General features: G+C 42.5%; 1 protein-coding gene across 1 annotated transcript in view; it reads left to right on the forward strand.

The window, feature by feature from the left end:
- Positions 1 to 349: 349 nt before the first annotated feature.
- Positions 350 to 21,954, forward strand: part of LOC117373101 (xanthine dehydrogenase/oxidase-like) — a 38,406-nt gene continuing 16,801 nt past the window's right edge. The window contains exons 1-12 of the mRNA XM_033968956.2: positions 350 to 643; positions 1,777 to 1,834; positions 3,289 to 3,385; positions 3,555 to 3,663; positions 12,035 to 12,161; positions 12,316 to 12,377; positions 12,769 to 12,840; positions 13,640 to 13,807; positions 14,370 to 14,514; positions 14,586 to 14,678; positions 14,861 to 15,012; positions 15,983 to 16,076. Of these exons, the coding sequence (XP_033824847.1) occupies positions 551 to 643; positions 1,777 to 1,834; positions 3,289 to 3,385; positions 3,555 to 3,663; positions 12,035 to 12,161; positions 12,316 to 12,377; positions 12,769 to 12,840; positions 13,640 to 13,807; positions 14,370 to 14,514; positions 14,586 to 14,678; positions 14,861 to 15,012; positions 15,983 to 16,076 (1,270 nt within the window). The 5' untranslated portion in view covers positions 350 to 550. The remainder of the gene's footprint in view (positions 644 to 1,776; positions 1,835 to 3,288; positions 3,386 to 3,554; positions 3,664 to 12,034; positions 12,162 to 12,315; positions 12,378 to 12,768; positions 12,841 to 13,639; positions 13,808 to 14,369; positions 14,515 to 14,585; positions 14,679 to 14,860; positions 15,013 to 15,982; positions 16,077 to 21,954) is intronic.

Consider the following 21,954-nt stretch of genomic DNA (forward strand, 5'->3'; position numbering starts at 1 on the left):
TAATACTACTATTATTACTACTAATGATACTGCTACTACTACTGCCACTCCAAAACAAACAGTAATAGTCCCGCTCTAGTCCCGCTCTAGTCCCGCTCTAGTCCAGGTTAGTTTGGGTGTTTGGACACTGCTGTTGATGCTGGAGGCTTTTGCATTCATCATTGCAAAAGTTTTAGGTCCTAATTATAATTATTTATTTTGTACATGAAATCCCTCAGATACTGATGAGTCACACGCCTCAATCAAAGAGTAGAGGAAGAACATGCCTCAGCCAATCACAGAGGAGGACACCGCAGTAAGGCGGGCCCAGGATTGCTCTTTAAACCTTACAACAGACACAACAAGAACTAAACCAGGATTTAACCACAACTAACTCAGGTTAAACCAGGACTAAACCAGGGACTTCATTAGGGCTGGATCTGAAACTGGGTCTTAAGCTTGGGTGAAATTAGACTAACTAAACCAGGACTAACTTAGAAGTAAACCAGGACTAACTTAGAAGTAAACCAGGACTAACCTAGAACTAAACAGGACTAAGCCGGAGTCCAGAATGAGGGACAAAAAGACCCAGGTCCAGAACGGGTCTGAGGCGGTGACCTGGTCTGGATCTGATGAGCTCATCTTCTTTGTCAACGGCAAAAAGGTAAAAACAAGATTTCACTTTTTTACTTTCAGTGAGACAGATACTTTTAAAAAGTACTACTACTATTACTACTACTGCTACTACTGATGCTACTACTATTGCTAAAATATATTATTACTACAACAGTAGTAGTACTGCTGCTGCTGTTAGTACTGTTAGTACTGTTACTGCGACTTTTATTGAAACGATATTTCTAATTGTGGCTTTGGTCTTGTGAGCTCCTCCTGAGGCGACATCAGAGACTGAAACCAATGGATTTATAGACTTTAACATGAGGCCAAGACTAGACCGGGTCTAGACCGGGACTGGACCAGGACTGGACCAGGATTAGAAAAGGACTGGATCAGGACTAAACTAGGACTATACCGGAACTAACCAGGACTGGACCAGGAGAGTGAAATTAAACCTTTATCCAAGACTGAGACTAATGTTTTATCTAACCACTCACCCAACAGCGGTGTGGGGTTAAACCAGGACTAAACCAGGACTAAAGTCTAGTCTGGATCCCGGTCTGGTCTCAGGTCTGTGGATTATTGTGAAATGTGCAGATGTTTCTGATCAAACATTAACTCTGAAACTTTGACCTTTTCTTCAAAACACTCATTTATAGAAATGACAACTGCAGGACACAAGTCCACTGTGTACAGTGTGTGTGTGTGTGTGAGTGTGACGGGGGGTGTGTGTGACAGTGTGTGTGTGACGGGGTGGGTGTGTGTGTGTGTGTGTGTGTGTGTGTGGGTGTGTGTGTGTGGGTGTGTGCGACAGTGCTTTCTATGTTTAAAATTTCTGCTGAACCCAACAGCTGTGATTGGCTGATCCACAAAGATTGTACAGACACCTGATGTAGTACTGCAGTGTTTCAGACCGTGTACACGGTGTAGTACTGCAGTGTTTCAGACCGTGTACACGGTGTAGTACTGCAGTGTTTCAGACCGTGTACACGGTGTAGTACTACAGTGTTTCAGACCGTGTACACGGTGTAGTACTACAGTGTTTCAGACCGTGTACACGGTGTAGTACTACAGTGTTTCAGACCGTGTACACGGTGCAGTACTGCAGTATTTCAAACCATGTACACAGTGTAGTATTGCAGCATTTTATGTCTGGTTGGAGTTTTTGATCCTTTGTTTCAGGTAGTTGAGAAGAATCCTGACCCTGAGATGACCCTCTTGTTCTACCTGCGCAGGAAATGTAAGAATTCTACCCACAAACTCTGCTTCCCACAATGTACCAGGTCAATGCAGCCTGAACCTTTCTCTTGTCTGCACTTTTAGATCAGGGTTAGACCAGAGGGATAAACTATCAAACCAGACTGCTAAACTGGGTTAGTCAAGCTCAAACTGTGCATTTCCTGTATCACAAAGGCGGCTCACTTTTCAGCGTGGTTACATCACTATAGTTACTATAGTGATGTAAGCTCTGCCGCTCTCTTACTATAGTATACTATGTCGTATACTAGAGTATAGTAAGAGAGCGGCAGAGCTAACCTGGTCTGGAGCGGGTTCAGAGCCCGAGTTAAGACTCAGCACAGATCTGTCCCTTTAAGTCTTTCTGCACATATTATTGATCGGTGCTATAGTTTGAATATGTGGGCTGTGGTTATATGCTGTGGTAAACCCTCTCCATTACATGTAATCACTTAGAAACACGAGTGTGCAGACAGACGTTCAACTCACTGAGGTTCAAAGGTGCAGCACTCACCAGAGGGGGCGCTCTTATGTAGAACTCTTCTGTCCTTTATGAGAGTGCTTCCTTTGGTCCTCTGAGAAAATGTTCTTCAGATTCATAAATGTTATATTCCACTGTATGCACTGTGCCACTCATCCTCCCATAGCCTCAGAAAACCTCACTTTGCTCCTGGTTCATTCACAAACTATTGGATGAAGCAATGAGCATTAAGTGTGCTGTTTTTTTCCAATTTATTTTTGGCTACAATTTATGAAACTAAACCTGTTAAACTGTGCAAAGAAGTAGATTTAAAAGAAATCTATATATAATTTGTTGTTTTTAGCTTTTAAAATAGAATATTTTATAATCAGCTATTGAGCAGACGGCCCACTCTGGATAAAACTGACACACACCCCTTTCCCTGTGAGCACGCTCAGACACACCCCTTTCCCTGTGAGCATGCTCAGACACCCCCCCTTTTCCCGCGAGTGCACTCAGACACGCCCCTTTCCCCGTGAGTGCACTCAGACACGCCCCTTTCCCAGTAAGCGTGTTCAGTGATGCTCTAACTTTGCTTCGTTATGTCTGAGCTGAGATTCAGGCTTTGAGAAGCATCTCACTGAAGTAAAGCCTGACTTTGTCCAACCAGCTTTGTAGCAGACCAGCTACGATTAATCTAATCCTAGTCTAACTCTGGTCTAACCCTGGTCTAACCCTGGTCTAACTCTGGTCTAACCCAAGTCTAACTAAATTCCAACCCAAGTTTAATACTGGTCTAACCCTAGTCTAGCTCAGGTCTAGCTCAGGTCTAGCTCAAGTCTAACCCAAGTCTAATCCTGGTCTAAATCTGGTCTAACCCTGGCCTAACTAAAATCTAACCTAAATTTAATCCTAGTCTAACCCAGGTCTAACCCAAGTGTAACCCTGGTCTAAATCTGGTCTAACCCTGGTTTAACTCCAGTTTGGTCTGGTTTTAGTGGGTCTGACTGGGACAAAACTGGGCTGTGCTGAGGGTGGATGCGGTGCGTGCACTGTCATGATATCACGCTTCAACCTGGACTCACAGCGCCCCCTGTATCCTTTTTGCACCACTGCACCGGGGACTATTATATTTTATTATTAAATATGGAGGGGTGGGAGGGCATCTGACACACAGGAATTTGGGAGGATGGGAGGGCATCTGACACACAGGGATTCAGTAGAATGGGAGGGCATCCGGTATCTTTTCTTTAGCAGTCTGAAGCCATCTCGCGGTGAATGCATGCCTGGCTCCTCTCTGTTCTCTGCACCTCGCTGCTGTCACCACTGTTGAAGGCATCGGCTCTACGGCCCGAAAACTGCACCCAGTCCAGGTGAGTAGTAGTAGTATCAGTATCAATAGTAGTAGTATCAGTAGTAATTGTAATCATAGTAGTAGTATCAGTAGTATTTACCCTGAATAGACCTCATGCAGTTTAGGTTCATTGTTGGTTTTCACATGCGATGATGTCATACTCCCAGATGTGGAGTAAAACCCAAAAGTAAAATTTGTCAACTGGACAAAAAGTTGTAGGAGTGAAGATGTTTGGCTGCTCATCCAAGCTGCTTCTGCAGTTCAGGTCAGATTACTTCTTCAGTTCAGGTCACATTGCTGGTGAACATTGCCTTATATCTGTCTGAAGGGAGGAACTAACCACATTGATACTGAAAACAGCTTTTGTTTACAGTTTTTGTATGTAGGCGAGGTCTATTGAGCTACACTAAATGTGCACTGTGTCTGACACATACACTCACCTAAAGGATCATTAGGAACACCTGTTCAATTTCTCCTTAATGCAATTATCTAATCAACCAATCACATGGCAGTTGCTTCAGTGCATTTAGGGGTGAAAGGTGATTTAAGCAATTTTGAGCGTGGCCTGGTTGTGTGTTTTTCATGTTTCTCCCCGTGTCTGGATGGGTTTCCTCCGGGTACTCCGGTTTCCCCCATCAACCAAAACATGAACGCCCTTCGAGACAACTGTTGTTGTGATTTTGGCCGTTACAAAAATAAATGAATTGAATTGAATTGAATTGGTTGTTGGTGCCAGACGGGCCGGTCTGAGTATTTCGCAATCTGCTCAGTTACTGGGATTTTTACGCACAACCATTTCTAGGGTTTACAAAGAATGGAGTGAAAAGGGAAAAACATCCAGTATGTGTCAGTCCTGTGGGAGAAAATGCCTTGTTGATGCTAGAGGTCAGAGGAGAATGGGCCGAGTGATTCAAGCTGATAGAAGAGAGTTGACTGAAATAACCACTCGTTACAACCGAGGATGCAGCAAAGCATTTGTGAAGCCACAACACGCACAACCTTGAGGCGGATGAGCTACAACAGCAAAAGACCCCACCGGGTACCACTCATCTCCACTACAAATAGGATAAAGAGGCTACAATTTGCACGACCTCACCAAAATTGGACAGTTGAAGACTGGAAAACTGTTGCCTGGTCTGATGAGTCTCGATTTCTGTTGAGACATTCAAATGGTAGAGTCAGAATTTGGCGTAAACAGAATGAGAACATGGATCCATCATGCCTTGTTACCACTGTGCAGGCTGGTGGTGGTGGTGTAATGATGTGGGGGATGTTTTCTTGGCACACTGTCACACCGGTAAACTGGACTCAAATGCAACACGAAGTGAACCGTCAAATGTCTCAAACTACAACAGAAAGTGTCCTTTAAGCAGGTAATTCAGAATATGCTAAATCAGGGACTAAACAACTGAGGAATAAAGTCTTATTTAATATCAACGAAAAGCTCTTCCACACTGGGGATTCAAATGGGGAAACAGGCTGGACCAATAAACTCAGGAACAGGTAACTCCAACAGATATAAATGCAGGTACAGAATTGCAGAAATGCAAACAACAGAGTATATCAGAGGAGCTTGAAAGTTGCTCTTGTCTAGTCAACAATCTAGCAAGAACTAACTGAACAGAAGCAGTATATATAGGCTACCCTGAGCTGATTAGCAAAATGAGAGGCAGCTGCTGGGAAACCAGGGAGGTAACAAAAGAAGGGCCGGAACAGGCTGAAAAACGGAGCCGGACTGAGGAAAGAAAACAAGCAAACAGGTAGAACTATGACACACACTTTAGGTCCCTTAGTGCTAATTGGGCATCGTTTAAATGCCACGACTACCTGAACATTGTTTCTGGCCATGTCCATCCCTTCATGACCACCATGTACCGTCCTCCTCCTCTACTTCCAGCAGGATAATGCACCATGTCATAAAGCTCCAATCATTTCAAATTGGTTTCTTGAACATGACAATGAGTTCACTGAACTACAATGGCCCCACAGTCACCAGATCTCAACCCGATAGAGCATCTTTGGGATGTGGTGGAACGGCACCTTGTTGAATCAATGCCACATAGAATTTATTGTTTTTCCAAAACTCTTGCCACCAATTAAGAACCATATCATCAGCATAGAAGTGATAATTTGCATCAATGAGATCTTGGCCAACATTATTAATATGAATAGAAAACAGGAGTGGCCCCAATACAGACCCTTGCAGCACTCCTTTTGTCAGAGTATCAGAGCACATATCATCTGACTTAGTACACTGAGATCTATCTGAGATAGTTGCAAATCCAACAGCCATAGCAGACAATCCTATACTGATCAGCCTCTGTTTAAGTATATTGTGATTCACAGAATCAAACACTTTTGACAAATCAATGAATAGCGAGGCATAGTGTTGTTTGTGGTCTAAACCTGTTGAGATGTCATTTTTTACCTTCAGAGTTGCAGTTACAGTACTATGGCCTTTCCTAAATCATGACTGAAATTAAGATAGAATATTTTTAGAGTGTAAATATTCTTTTTTAACTATTCATTCACCAGAGATTCCAAAGTTTTTGATAGAATACAGAGTTTGGAAATTGGTCTTCAGTTATTTTGAATTTTTGATTAACCACCTTTGAACAATGGAGTGACAAATGCCGATTTCCAAATTTTGGGAATTTCCATAATATTCACGGTTAAGTTAAAATCAGCTGCATTTTTCAGAAAATAAGCATCAACTAGGTCTGGTCCATGTGGTTTGCGCACATCCAAGGATTTTAGTGGTTTGTGAATGTCAGAAAATCACACAGTTATTAATAATCAATAGGTGCTTTGTCAGAACTTTCTCTAACTATTTATCTAGATAAGAGTAAAACACAGAAGGCAGAATCAGTTTAACTTGTGACAAGGGGGCAGCAGCACTTTCTACAGCTCGTCCTGGACCATCCGAGGCTATTTCCTCAACCACAGGGTTTTATTAACAAAAATTTGCATAAGACATAGAGGCGATAACATTTCAATAAGAATGGAACATGTACTGGAACAGAAAAGTCAAGAAGAGGAAGTCTATAGTCTATTTTTAACTGAAAACAGTCTGGGGTAGAGTGTAGATGTCAGCAGAAGTCAAATGTCACGTGGTCAGAGCAGTTGTAAAACATGCAGAAATACACTTTGATAAAATAAGCAAAAATTAGCATGGTAAAATATAAAATCCTTTACAGTGAACTTGACTCAAAGTAAATGGCTGGAAACTAAATGTTGAAAGATCTAGAAATGGTTCAGGCTGATTTTCCAGGTGGAGGGGATTTCATGGAAAAAGCAGAGGCTCTAAAATGTTTAGAAAAACAGTAAACAGTTTAGAATTTCAGATTTATCATAAATATTTAATGAATTATGAACTACATGATTAGGCAAGGCATGTGAATTATTATCAATAGTAAGAGACTGTCAGATGTAACAGACAAATAGAATTCAGATTTAGATTATTATTTTTTTTATTAAGAAACAACTTTTTTTTTTTTTTTTTTTTTTTTATCCCAATCACATTTTAAATAACTTTTTCTTGCCTTTGCCCAGGCCACATTTCTCTCACGTAAAGCATTTACCAACTCTGCTGTGAACCAGGGGTTTTCTCTACCTTTAATTCTAAAGTTCTTAAAGGGAGCATGTTTGTTAACAATAGTCATGAAACATTCATGGGAAAAAGTCCAGGCTGTTTCAACATCTGGTATGAGTTCAATTCTGTTCCACTGACATTTGCATAGATCATGGTGAAATCCTTGTTCATTGAAATGTTTTAAATCTCTTTTTATAATGATTTGTGATTTCCTTTTATCAATTTTAGTGTTTCTGACAGTGGCACAATACAGTGGTCACTCAGGTCAATGCAAAAAACCCCAGTTGAAGAATATTTGTGAAGGGCATTTGTCAAAATCAAGTCAATCAAGGTGGACTTTGAGAGACATTTGTTGTTTAATCAAATTGGAGACGCAATTATCCTGTGTTATATTCAATTGATCGCACAAAACTTCATCAAAAATCATTAGAACTTGAACTAAGCCAGTCCCAGTTTAAGTCTCCAATTAGAATTGTTTCATTTCAATCAAGTTTTAATAGAGTCCTTAAGAGACTGAATTGTACCGGGGTTGGCAGAAGGAGGTCTATAGCACCCTACGACATTTATATGTGACCCTTTAGCAATTTCTACTTTTAATGCTAAGAATTCCATTTGTTTATGAAGGGATTCAGCTTGAATCAAATTTACATGAAGGGATGGTCTATCAGCACGGTAGATTTGAAAGCCATTTATGAAAACATCCTTATCGGGTACAGATTTTTTCAGCCAGGTTTCAGAGATAAGTTATATCAGCTCCCGTTGATTTTACCCATATTCAAACTTGATCAGTTTTAGGAAGCAGACTACGGACTTTGAGATGAATTATTTTAAGACCAGGAAGAGATTTAAGGTCAGATGGTGTTTGAACCTCTGGCCAAGATTAAACCCAGATAGTAAAAGTAATAGGAGAATAAGTCTCCGTTGTTTTACAAATTGGTAGGAAGTAGAGCTTTTGGTTTCAATTGCAAGCAACACAGTAGTTTTCATCAAGTGAAAAATAGTCATACAAGATTGAGAGACTTGGCATTTGGTTTATGAGCCTAGGTTCTGAGGGACAAAGATTCTTGAATTGAGATATTTGCATTTTATGAAAAGAAGTGGTTGATTGGACATTGCCATATTTCATATCTAATTGGATATGTTCAAAAGCATGAGTTTGTTGGTTTGCATTATTTCCAAACTCAAGATTAGAGAAATTGTCATAGTTGTTTCCAAAGTTAAGACGAATAAGTTGTCGTAACGGCAGGTGCAGGTGCGGACCAAGGAGTGCAGACTCGGGGCAGATTTACGGTGTTTATTTACAGTTCGTGCAGAAACAATAGTCAATAGTTCATTAAACACACACCAGGAACGGGGAGCAGGAGGCAAACCAGGCGGGCGTAGTGTAGAGCAGGATCGGGGAAAGCCAGGACCGGAACGAAGAGAGGACCGAGCAGGGGTAATCCAGAGAGCGGGAGCCAGGGCAGGAGACGGGAAGCAAGCCAGAGACCAAGACAGGACAGGAGGCGAAGACGAGGGGTGGAATGTACCGGAGCTGGAGCGCAGGGTCAGGAGCAGGAACGAGCGAGAGAGCAGGAATGTTTGACACGCGGACGATCTGGCACCGAGTGTCTTCTGGCGAGCCCTCATATACTCGGCAGGAGGTGGTGGTAATTGTCTTGATGCGCTCCAGGTGCGCATGGGAGGAGATAGGAACTCCGCCCAGCTCCGGGTTCAGGCAGGGAGGGGAGGGGGAGAGCACACAGGGACACAGATAATGCAGGGATCATGACATAAGTAAAAAGCACAGTTAAATAAAAAAGTGATGATGCAGACTCACACAGCGCAGGCCCAGGGTGGAGATGTGCTAACAGATGTGCTGAGAGGTGGCACAGGCTGAGGGTGGCAACAAGTGCTATGGGGCAAGTAGCACATGTCTTGGATCCAATTTTAAGTATTCAAAGCGTTTTGAGAATGCTTTTCAAAAATGCTTAGTAAAAACGTAGTCTTGAAAACTAAAAGAACAGACTTTATAGATTTACCTAGTATAAGATCACATAAAAAAAAAAACAATAAAATACACACATACTCTTAAAGCAAAACAGGAGTGTCCTGCCTTGGTTAGTTCACCAAGAAACACATGATCACTGCTCAAAAATCGCAAAGGGGTTTACAGAAGGGTCAGCAGCTGTACAGGGCGGAGCTGAGTCAGAGTTTACAGGAACTGCGTCGTGGTTTACAGGAGCTGAGTCAGGGTTTACAGGGACTGAGTCGGGATTTACGGGAGGTCAGCAGCTGTACAGGCCAGAGCTGAGTCAGGGTTTACAGAGGGGTCAGCAGCTGTACAGCTGTAAATTTTCTCCACAAAAAAGGTTCACACAATGACACTGACATTACATTACTGGTAGACTCAACAAGATTCACATGGAGTATTGAAAAGTACTTGGGGTCGATGGCACACTTTACAGCTGTTTGATAAATACTCAGTCTTTTAAAATACCCAAAGAAACGTACAGCTCATCCTTTTTCCACTTCCTCTCAGACGGTCTTTGGGAGCAACAGAGTCAAGAACAGTAGAGCAGGTAGAATTAAAGAGATAGCAATTCAGCAACACTTCGACCGCTTAAAATGTCCAAAGTGATTCCAAAAGTGTCTGTGGTTGACGAGCTAATTATGCATCGGTTGTGCGTAAAGGCACACGGTCTAGTCACTGTATGTGTTCATGAGTGTATCTCATAAATGTTTGTGTGGATCTCTCGTATAAGTTTGTTTGTGTAGCTCTCTTATATATTAATGTTTGTAGCTTATATATGTTCATATGTGTATCTCTCATATGTTCATGTGTGTAATTTCAGGGACAGTGCATATTAATCAATATTTCTGTAAATATGCCAGAATTAGCCTAAGTCTGTTTTTCATCCGTTGTCCCTCACAGCAGATACTGTCCACTTAAAAACAAGAGTAAACATTACAATACAATAAATACATAGAAAACAGTCGAGAAAGATATACACTATTAATAAGACTCACAACAATCATTTAGCTACACACACCACTCATAAAGAGCAAATACACGACAATCGCACACAGACACAGGGCAAGAGGCCAGCAGGGGGCAGCGACGGCGGATAAGGTCAATTTTCACAGATCTGGTTTGCATTAGCCGTTGTTTTAACTGTATTTTAATCAGTCAGGCAGTACGAACAGAAAAAGCTGTTTGCCCAATGGAACATTTTCTGAGGGGGATGACGCCGTGTCCTCGTGCTGCTCCTCGTGCTGCTCCTCGTGCTGCTCCTCGAGTTCTACTGTGGCTGGAGGTTCTGATGGAAATGACTGAGTGGTGATAGACCATGAATGATTTGATAGATTAGGCAGAGAGTATTTGATCATGTTATCCAGGCTGAGTAAGTGGTGTTTTTGGAATATTGGACAGTGATGAAAATGGTTTGTTTTTTTTATCCAGAATTTTAACAGTTCTCTTGTAGAGTGATTGCAGAGGTTTCAGTGTTGTGGTTTTTCCAGACGGTAAACAGTAGGTAATGTGATAAAGAATCATTGAGTGCATGAACATTTTAGCTGCTCGGGTGAACATTTCATGTTGAATATGCTTGAAGTTGCGAATACTGAATTTTATATGATTATTTATTTTATTAATGTGAGATTTTAATGATAATTTTGAGTCTATTAGAATTCCGATATTTGTACTGTGGGAAAATCTGCAGCCGTTCTCCAGAGACAAGGACGTCTGGAACTGTATGGAAAGTGTTGTTGGATTTACTGAAAATCATTGCTACTGTTTTGTATTTATTCAATTTAAGACAGGAGTGATTTAGCCAAGATGAGATTTGAGCCATGGAGTGTTTGTCCGCACCCTGGGAGATGTTGTTGCTGTGTGTGTGTGTGTGTGTGTGTGTGTGTGTGTGTGTGTATTACCGTGTCACCAGTATACATTAGTATGTGGACATCGTTCTTTAGTTGATCCCATATCAGTTTTGAATTTCCGTTTGCTTTGTTGATTATACTGAGAAAGAAATTCTCTTTTGCTGTCCTTAATGCTCTTACTCCTCTGTTTAACATGACAAAGACCTCGATCATGAGTGGTTCTTGTTTTTAGTGCTTTTTTGAGGGCGTGGTCACGCTCTTTCATGAGATTTATTATATCTGTATTTATCCAGGGAGTAGTGTTTTTATATCGTTTGAATCCAATTTTTTGAGTGTCGTCCCTTATGGTTTTCTGGAGGGTATTTTGAAATGTAATACTGTCCTTCTCACCATCAATGCCGGACAGTACGCCATCCCAGTTTCCTTGGTTAGCTGCTGCAACAGTCTCTATTTATTTTTGGGTATCCCAGTGGTTTCACCGGACTTAGCAGATGGATGGAAGCGCCTTTTGGTAAGTTTCCTGACCACTAGAGTGAGATTGTGGTCAGATAGACCTGTTAACATATTGAACAATTTGACAGTCCTTTCTGGCCGATTAGACAATTTTAGGTCAATTTGTGTGCTGGAAGAATTAGTTATTCTTGTGGGGCCACAGACTATTTGTGTTAGATCAAATTTGTCTGTAATCTGTTTCAATTTTTTTCTTGTGGATTTATCTTCCCAGTTTATATTAAAAATCTCCCATTATTAAGACTTCCTTTTCGAGGTTACCTTCACTTATTATTTTTTCAAGGTTGTCATAAAAACTTGTCAGCTGACGGGGGTCAATAGAGAACAACAACATCAAAACTTTCATATATGTTCATGTGTGTTGCTCATATATGTTCATGTGTGTAGTTCACTTATACGTTTAAATGTGTATAACTGTGTGTTTCAGGAGCGTATCTCTCACGCTCATGGCTCGCAGTGTGGCTTCTGTACACCAGGCCTCGTCATGTCCATGTACGCTCTACTCCGGAACAACCCCACACCCCACATGGAGCAGCTGCACCAGGCCTTTCAGGGTACTACTGCTACTACTATAACTGCTACTACCACAACTGCTACTACTACTAATAACTACTATAACTATTGCTACTACTGCTACTACTGCTGCTTGGGGTCGGGCTTTTGTGAACAGAATGTATTTGACTTTGTTTTAAGTGTGGCCTTTTGTAGGAAATTTGTGTCGCTGCACCGGGTACAGACCCATTCTGGAGGGCTTTAAGACCTTTACTCTGGTAAACTACACCTTAAACCTTCACCCCTCACCCACTAACCCCCCACCCCTTCATCTGCTAACCCCCTAAACCCTAACCCCTCCCCTCCAATCCGCTAACCCCCTAAACCCTAACCCACCATTACTCCCTAACCCCCTAAACCTTATCCTCTCACCCCCCTGACCCCTCATCCCCTAAACCCTACCCCCTCACCCACTAAGTCCAGTACAGAGCCTATGGACATTTACACACTAAACTACCTTACCTGCCTTACCCTGTCCTGTCCCTGGTCTGTCCCCGTCTTGTCCCCGTCTTGTCCCTGTCCTGTCCCTGTCTGTCCCTGTCCTGTCCCCGTCTGCCCCTCTCAGATTAAAGTGCTTTAGGGTTAAACTCTTTTCTCTCGTTTGACCAGGACGGAAGCTGTGGAGCGATACAGAATGGCTGTCAGACTAAAGACCTGGGTCTGGATCAGGATAAAGTCCAGGTGAGACCAAGAGGGTAAACCCCTAACCCCTAACCATTAAAGGTGGATCTGCACATGCCCAGATACTTCTGCACAAACACTTGTCACTTACTATGGCAACACATGGACAAACTACATGTAACAGTCTGTTTGTATTATTTAAATCTGTTTATTTGAAGTTAAATCTCAGCCCAGCGTTGTTGTTTACAGCACATTTAATGCACAAACAGATGAAAGACAAACATGGAAGCTCTGATCTAAGTGTAGTGTGTGATCTGGCATGAGCTTACAGCCATATGGTATTTAACAATGTTTGAAATGATGTTTGAGATTAAACTTTATTTGTGAACACTATTTAACTTAAATGAAGGAGAACTGAGGTTCAACTGACAGAACATTGTTGTTTCAGTGTTTCAAGTGTTTCTAGCATAAAATAATTAAAATAAAGTCAAGCTAATGATGAGTATGATGGACACAACTTCAAGGGTTAAGGGTGACGACCGCATGCTTAATTTAGAATAAAGAATAGTTATAACTGTATTGTTTAAAATGGCATAACTGTTGTAATAAGGGTTTGTCCTTTGACCTTTGACCATCGGTGATGTCATGAGCTTCTGTAGAGGAAAGTTTAACACATCTCATCATGAGTCCATCACATGACCTGCACCCTTTGCCCTTGAGTCTCTAAAACCATAAAAACAGCATTGCTCATTAAGGCCTTTTCTGCCACAGCTGCCCTGGGGCAGATTGAGGCAGGGCCCCTGGTCTGTGCTTTTGGCCCCTGAAGGTGAAACGTGTGTGAATGGTTTGAATGTTTCAGAACGGCAGCTGCTGCAAAGGGAGAGCCGACAGCTGCTGCATGAACCGGGACCAGGGTCTAGACCAGGACTTGGACCGGGACTCAGGTCTGACCTGGGCTCTGTTTGATCCCTCTGAGTTCATGCCCTTTGACCCCACACAGGAGGTCATCTTCCCCCCGGAGCTCATCGTAAGTTTCAGCACCATGGACAAAAACACCAGTATTTTACTATGAAGGCAATTAGTAGTATGTGTACTGTGAATACTGCAAGTATTTAAAATATTACATCTTTTGTACAACGTGATGTGTTTGTGTTTAGAGTCGGTGAGAATGTGTCATTATAGCAAAGGTCCGTTTAAGTTTTGTCAAAGTTAAGTTTAAAAGCTCACCAGAAACTCTGCTCCTGTCTGCTCCTCTGGCTCTGCTCCTGTCTGCTCCTCTGGCTCTGCTCCTGTCTGCTCCTCTGGCTCTGCTCCTGTCTGCTCCTCTGGCTCTGCTCCTGTCTGCTCCTCTGGCTCTGCTCCTGTCTGCTCCTCCGTCTCTGATTGTCTGGCTCTGCTCCTCTGGCTCTGCTCCTCTGGTTCTCCCCCTGTCTGCTCCTCTTGGTCTGCTCCTGTCTGCTCTTCTGGCTCTGCTCCTCTGGTTCTCCCCCTGTCTACTCCTCTGGGTCTGCTCCTGTCTGCTCCTCTGGCTCTGCTCCTGTCTGCTCCTCTGGCTGTGCTCCTCTGGCTCTGGTCTAAACCTGGTCCAGTCCTTGACCCGGTCTGGAAAGTCCTGGTCTCTGGTCTTCAGGAGTCCTCGCTGCACCTGGTTCCAGCCAGTCTCTTTGGACCAGCTCCTGGATCTGAAGTGGACCCACCCAGAGTCCAGGATAGTGGTTGGGAACACAGAAGTGGGTCAGTAACCAGGACTGAACCAGGACTGAACCAGGACTAAACCAGGACTAAACTAGGTCTTTGTGTTTCAGGCATTGAGGTGAAGTTTAAAAACATGGTGTATCCGGTGCTCATTTCTCCGACTCAAGTCCCAGAGCTGAACTCAGTACAACACACGGAGACAGGTGTGTCTTATTCAGAAAGTCTCTGGTGTCTTATTATGAAGGGTCAGTCTCTGGGCTCTAATTTTGAAAGGACAATCTCTGGGTTCTGACTGTGAATGGCTCATGTGATTTTACACTTGGAAGTGCAGACTGTCATTGTGAAATGTTTTATAATTTGCTGATTTAAGCTTTTATTTTGACAGGTATCGAGTTCGGTGCAGCGGTGACCTTGGACCGTGTGGAGGCGGTGCTACAGGATGCTGTGATATCACTTCCTGCATGCCAGACGGAGGTGTTTAGAGCCGTCCTGGAGCAGCTGCGATGGTTTGCTGGGAAACAGATCCGAAATGTGGCCGTATGTCCATTTTGATTTCGCATTGTTGTTTCATATTCACATTTAAAGATCCCATCTTATGCTGCGTTCAGTTTGGGGCATCTAAAGTGCGTTGGACACCTCAAGATGGACGTCTTTAGATTTGAGGCAGACAGAGAAAAATATTTGATGCCCGTCCAGGGCGTCCATTGCAGTCTGAGTGCCCTTGAATGTTTTGTTTTCCCGGTGTGAACAATGGCAGACCAGGTTGAGAGAGCGGCTTTAGTGTATTTATTACATAAAACCCATCAACAGGGGCACCTGGCTTGACCTCGGCATGTTTGGGTCCATGACTCGGCTTTATGCTAGCCGGTGCACCCAAGATAATTAAGTTGCCGCTATTTTGTAGCTGATGTCTTTTTACGTTTTCCAGATAATGACGTTGCTACTTTACTGGAGCATATAAGTTCAGCTTTTTCATCTCTGGCGTCTGATGCTTTGGACACACAAACAGAGCATTCAATGCGTGAAAAGAGTGCCCAACGCCTGAACAGAGCGCCCAACGCCTGAACAGAGCGCCCAACGCTCGAACAGTGTCCGATACCTGAACAGAACGTCAAATGCACAAACAGCATCTAATGCTCATGACGCGCTGCGTCAGCGCCAGATTTGTGCCGCTCTGATTCTTGAAAATGCACCACAGAAACGCAAGATGGCCAAGACATCCTCCACAGACTTTAAATGTAAACTTGATACCCCACTGTGAACGCACCATTACTGACTCCTGTGAGCTTTAAGTCTACCTCCTCAAAAACAGACCTGAAGTTGTGTTTTGTTTTACACATGTTCGAGTAACCATTGATTATTAGTCTATGTCTCCAAAGCTCAAAATGCTCTTTTCCACCGTGTGATGTCATGAAGTGGTAGTTTTCAGTTTCTTCTCTAGCTTCTCTATCTTCTATATCTTCTGGAGGTTGTGGGTTTTGGAGGTTGATGGATTCTCATGTTTCAGGCTCTTGGAGGAAACATCATGACAGCAAGTCCCATTTCGGATATAAACCCAGTCCTGATGTCTACAGGAGCAAAACTTACACTGAGGGACAGAGGTAAAACAGGACAAAAACAGGACAAAACCAGGACTAGACCAGGACTAACCCATGACTAAAGCAGTATCGTATACTATATACTAATCAACTATATAGTGTAGTAATGTATATAGTTGTATAGTACAGTAGTACTATTGTATTATAACTGTATACAGTGGAGCAAGTATTTAGTCTGCCACCAATTGTGCAAGTTCTTCCACTTAAAAAGACGAGAGAGGCCTGTAATTTTCATCATAGATTCACTTCAACTATGAGAGTTGTAAAGCTGGCTAATCGGACCAAGAGAGGCAAGAAAGTTGACAGTGTTTATTTACAGTTGGTGAATTAATAAACAACAATGTGAGTTGGGCTGACGGGGAACAAGTGGCAAGGCGCAGGCCGGGACCCAGGGACAAGGCGGGTGGCGAGACAGAGCCAGCGGTGCGGACGGCGCTGGAGCGAGGAGCAGGATGCGAGCCGGGGTCCGGGAATGTGGGGCACAGAGGCAGAGACGAGTCGACCAGAGCCAGGGAAAGGAGCAGGGTGCAGAGCGGGGTCCAGAGGCGTAGCGTGCAGTGAACAAAGCGAGACAGGGCTGTACCAGGTCTGGGAAGCCGGGTTGGAGCGCGGGAGCCGTGATGGTGCAGGAGACATGATCTGGAGGGGAGCATGGAAAAAATCCAAATAAGGATACAACGAGAGAAGACACAAAGGTAAAAACAGTGCCAGATTGTCCGCGTGTCCACATGAATATCTTGCTTGAGTGTCTGGAGCTGGTCCTTCTAATCCATGGCAGCAGGTTGTGGTGATTGCGCTGATGAGCTGCACCTGCGTGCGGGAGGAGCCAGGACTCAGCCCCCCCCCCCCCCCCCCGTTATCAGTATAAAAGACACATGTCCACAACCTCAAACAGTCAGACTCCAAATTCCACTATGGCCAAGACCAAAGAGCAAAGGAACCACAAACAAAACTGTAGACCTGCACCAGCCTGGAAACACTGGATCTGCAATAGGTCAGAGCTTATGTGCAGAAATCAACTGTGGGAGCAAATATCAGAAAATATAAGACATAAAAAATACTGATAATCTCCCTCGATCTGGGGCTCCACGCAAGATCTCACCCCGTGGGGTCAAAATGACACAAGAACGGTGAGCAAAAATTCAAGAACCACACAGGGCGACCTAGTGAATGACCTGCAGAGAGCTGGGACCAAAGTAACAAAGGCACCATCAGTAACACACTACACCACCAGGGACTCAAATCCTGCAGTGCCAGACGTGTCCCCCTGTTTAAGACAGGGTGTGTCCAGGCCCGTTTGCTGATCTAGAAGCATTTGGATGATCCAGAAGAGGATTGGGGAACGTCATATGGTCAGATCAAACCAAAATAGAGCTTTTTGGTAAAAACTCAACTTGTCGTGTTTGGAGGAGGAAGAATACTGAGTTGCATCTAAAGAGCACAAAACCTACTGTGAAGCATGAGGGTGGAAACATCATGATTTGGGGCTGTTTTTCTGCAAGGGGACGATGACGACTGATCCATGTAAAGGAAAAAATGAATAGGGCCATGTTTTAGATTTTGTATTTATTTTTTTTTCCCTTTTTTATTGAAGAACACCCATTGACAGAGAAAAACATACAATATTTACAGCTTACTATTTACATAGAGGTTGATTTTCTTTGTAAGTATGTGTGTGAGTGGAGAAAAAAATAATACTGACTGAGGAGAGAGAAAAAAATAATAATAGTAAAAATAACAATAACAGGTTTTATTATTGCTGTCATACTCAGTGATTAATGATGCTGGTCAATATTGCTCAATGTTAGTTTTGTGGTCCGGTCCTCATGGTGGTATTTGATATTTAGATTGAAATGTATAATGTGTGTGTCCTGTACAATGCATTAAAAGAGGCAAGGTCTTGGTGAGCCCACACTCAAGGGGCAGTACCCCCTAGGAACGGGCCCATTCCTTGCTAGCCCTAATCTTATGTATTTAATTATTATCGATCAATAATTAATTTAGTATTAATAATAATTATTATTGTGTATTTATATTTATATATATATTATATATATTTATATTTAACATTTATATTTAATAATTCATATTATTTATTTTAATATTTAATATGTGTGTTTGTATTCATCCATTTATTTATCTCCATCAGAACCACAAATTGAATAAATAAATTAGTTAATGAATAAGGGAATAATAATAATGACAATAATAGTGACAGCAATCATAGAAACACACAATGCATACAATGAAAACAATAACACAACAATAATAATGGTATACAACAGTAGTGGTGATGTAATTGCAATAATTGTAATATAGTTTAGATAATGTGTGTGTGGCGTGTGTATGTGTCTTTGTAGGAATGGGGGTGTGTATAGGAATGTGTGTGGCGTTCTCATTGATTCATTATGTTAATGGTGTTATAATAGTCTAATGGTGGAGTTTATGTTGTTGATATTGATGACTGGTTACAAAAATAAATGAATTGAATTGATTGAAGACAATATTACACCACCACACTCCATCTCGCTCCCTCCGCTCCTCCAGCTCCAACCTCCTGTCCCTGCCCTGTAGGACCAAGCTCCGAACCTGGGGGGACAGAGCCTTCTCCATCGCTGCCCCCACCCTCTGGAACTCACTACCTAAACCCCTCCGTGACCTCTGACCTCCCCACCTTCAAGAAAGAACTCAAAACTCACCTGTTCAAAATCGCTTTTAATGCTTGATTTTATGTTGTAAATTTTTGTGATATTTTATTATTGTATCCACTGTGAAGCGACTTTGAGTGTCCTGAAAAGCGCTATATAAATACAATTTATTATTATTATTATTTATTATAATATTAAAGTGGTTTATGAATGGGGTCCAGGTTCCCATGAAAGAAGGTATGTCATCCTCAAAGTGTGCTGTCATTTGAGAGGTTGAAATGTGATGTGTCGTAACGACAGGTGCAGGTGCGGACCAAGGAGTGCAGACTCGGGGCAGATTTACGGTGTTTATTTACAGTTCGTGCAGAAAAAAAAGTCAATAGTTCATTAAACACACACCAGGAGCGGGGAGCAGGAGGCAAACCAGGCGGGCGTAGTGTAGAGCAGGAACGGGGAAAGCCAGGACCGGAACGAAGAGAGGACCGGGAACGGGACCAGGGCAAGACGAGCAGGGTTAGTCCAGAGCAGGTACGGAGACAGCCAGGGCCGGAGCAAGACAGGACCAGGAACGAGACCAGGGAGGACCGAGCAGGGGTAATCCAGAGAGCGGGAGCCAGGGCAGGAGACGGAAAGCAAGCCGGAGACCAAGACAGGACAGGAGGCGAAGACGAGGGGTGGACTGTACCGAAGCTGGAGCGCAGGGTCAGGAGCAGGAACGAGCGAGAGAGCAGGAATGTTTGACACGCGGACGATCTGGCACAGAGTGTCTTCTGCCGAGCCCTCATATACTCGGCAGGAGGTGGTGGTAATTGTCTTGATACACTCCAGGTGCGCATGGGAGGAGATAGGAACTCCGCCCAGCTCCGGGTTCAGGCAGGGAGGGGAGGGGGAGAGCACCCAGGGATACAGATAATCATGACACTGAGAGAGTTAGACCAGTGTTTGATGTTTATTGAGTGTTTTGATTTCCAGTTTTGTAGAATTATTTTCTTGGCGATAGTTAGAGATGTCAACAAACTGTTGTCATATTTAGGTGGTATGGTGAAAGTGGTAATAATGCCAAGTAAACAGAGATGGGGAGGGAGGAATTCTGCAGCTCAGTATGTCTGAGTTTGTGTGTAACTGTGTTCCAAAAATCCTGAACTGGTGTACATTTCCAGAGTGCATGTAAATAATAATAATGTGTCTTACCACAACTATGCAGATGACACTCAGATCTATATCTCACTGCAGCAAGTGATTATGGACCAGTGGATTCACTCTGCCACTGCATCCAACAGATCAGTGTGTGGATGCAAAACAATTTTCTTCTGCTAAACTCAGACAAGACTGAAGTCATCATCTTTGGCCCACAGAAACATAGAGAAAGTGTCAGCAGTCACCTCCAGTCTCTCTAAAACCTTCAAATCAGGCTAGAAATCTAGGGGTAATAATGGACTCAGATTTGAACTTTAACAGCCACATCAAATCAGTAACATCTGCAGCTTTTTACCACCTAAAAAACATTGCAAAAATCAAAGGTTTACTGTCAAAGCCAGACTAAGAGAGACTTATCCATGCATTTGTCTCCAGTAGGTTAGACTACTGTAACGGCCTGCTCACTGGCCTCTCCAAACGAGCCTTAACACAGCTGCAGTACATTCAGAACGCTGCTGCTCGGGTCCTGACTACAACCAGGAAGTATGAGCACATAAGTTCTGTGCTCAGGTCTCTGCACTGGCTTCCTGTAGCTCAAAGAATAGACTTTAAAAAGCAGCTCTGCTTGTGTATTAGTCTCTCCATGGCCTAGGTCCAAAGTATATCTCCGACATGTTAGTGCCATATGAACCATCTCGCAATTTGAGGACTTCAGGGACCGGCCTCCTGCTGGTCCCAGAGTCAGGACTAAACATGGGGAATCAGCGTTTCAGTTTTATGCAGCTAAAACTTGGAACATTCTTCCTGAAGATGTGAGACAGGCCTCTACTTTGACAATGTTTAAATCCAGGCTCAAACCGGTTGTTTATCTGTGCAGACGACTGAAAGGGTTTTATTCTGCCTCTTCTCCTTTAATAGTACTTTTATGATGACAAAAGGAACATGGACTGATGGACTTTTATTAGACATAGTAAAGTGACAGGAAAGTATTTGAGAAGTGACAGGAAAGTTTTTTGTAAAGTAATTGGAAAGTTCTTAAACTGAGCAAGACAGTGTTTAAAGAGTGAGAGAGAGTTCTTAAAGGGGCAAACGAGTGGGTGAGAGCTACAGATTGGGTGATTATGTTTTGATTTGTGTGATTTTAATGTCTCTTATTCTGTAAAGCACTTTGAATTACCTTGTGTACGAATTGTGCTATACAAATAAACTTGCCTTGCCTAAATAAGTGTCGTGAACAGGTGTCTGTGTCTGTTAGTCCCATTTTGTATTTCTTGTATTGGGTGATGTGTGTCCTGTGGATAACTTTGTATTGGATAAGTTGTAGATTAGTGTTGGATGTCATTGAGAATGTATTTTTTGCATATTTCTGTCCAGAGTTCGTATGTAGATGGTGTATCTATATCTGTGTTCCATTTAAGTTGTGGTGCATGTATTATGTTGTCTGAATGGATAAGTTTGTATAGTTTGGAAATGAGTTTCTTTGGTTTCTTGATATTCTTTTCTAATAGTTGAGGGGGATCCAGGGTATTATTAGTTATATTAATCTTGCTTTGGATAATGGATTTGATTTTTAAGTATTGAAAGTGATTATTGTTGTTGATTTTGAACTGTTCCGTATTTTATTGTTGTGGAATAAGTGGTGAAGGTGAGTGATGCCTTTTTGTTCTGTCGTGGAATTTCTAATAGTCAAAAGCCTTAAAGATATAAAAATCAACAGAGAAGTTGTCTGGAATCAAAGGTTTGGTTTATTGAATCAACTGTGCACAATTGTCAAAGAGCTGTGTCCCTAATGGTGTCGTCTCGCCCTCAGCTGACAAATGTAAACAATACAGAGTATTTATACCACCAAAACAATCTTGCCAGTTTAGTCTAATCAAAGTGGCTGGAGGACGCCAGACACACGAACAAGAGATACACCTTATACATAACAACAGATGGTATTACGAAGGTTAGGTCAAAATGATCCATAATAATACAAATAAAGATTTATGCTGAAGAAAGCATAACAATTCCCCCCTTTTGATTATAATAAATCACATTTATTTTTAATCAACTCAACTTAAATCTTTATTTCAAAATCACATGAAAACATGTAC

This window comes from Periophthalmus magnuspinnatus, chromosome 7 (assembly GCF_009829125.3).
Source record: "Periophthalmus magnuspinnatus isolate fPerMag1 chromosome 7, fPerMag1.2.pri, whole genome shotgun sequence".
NCBI classification, from domain to species: domain Eukaryota; kingdom Metazoa; phylum Chordata; class Actinopteri; order Gobiiformes; family Gobiidae; genus Periophthalmus; species Periophthalmus magnuspinnatus.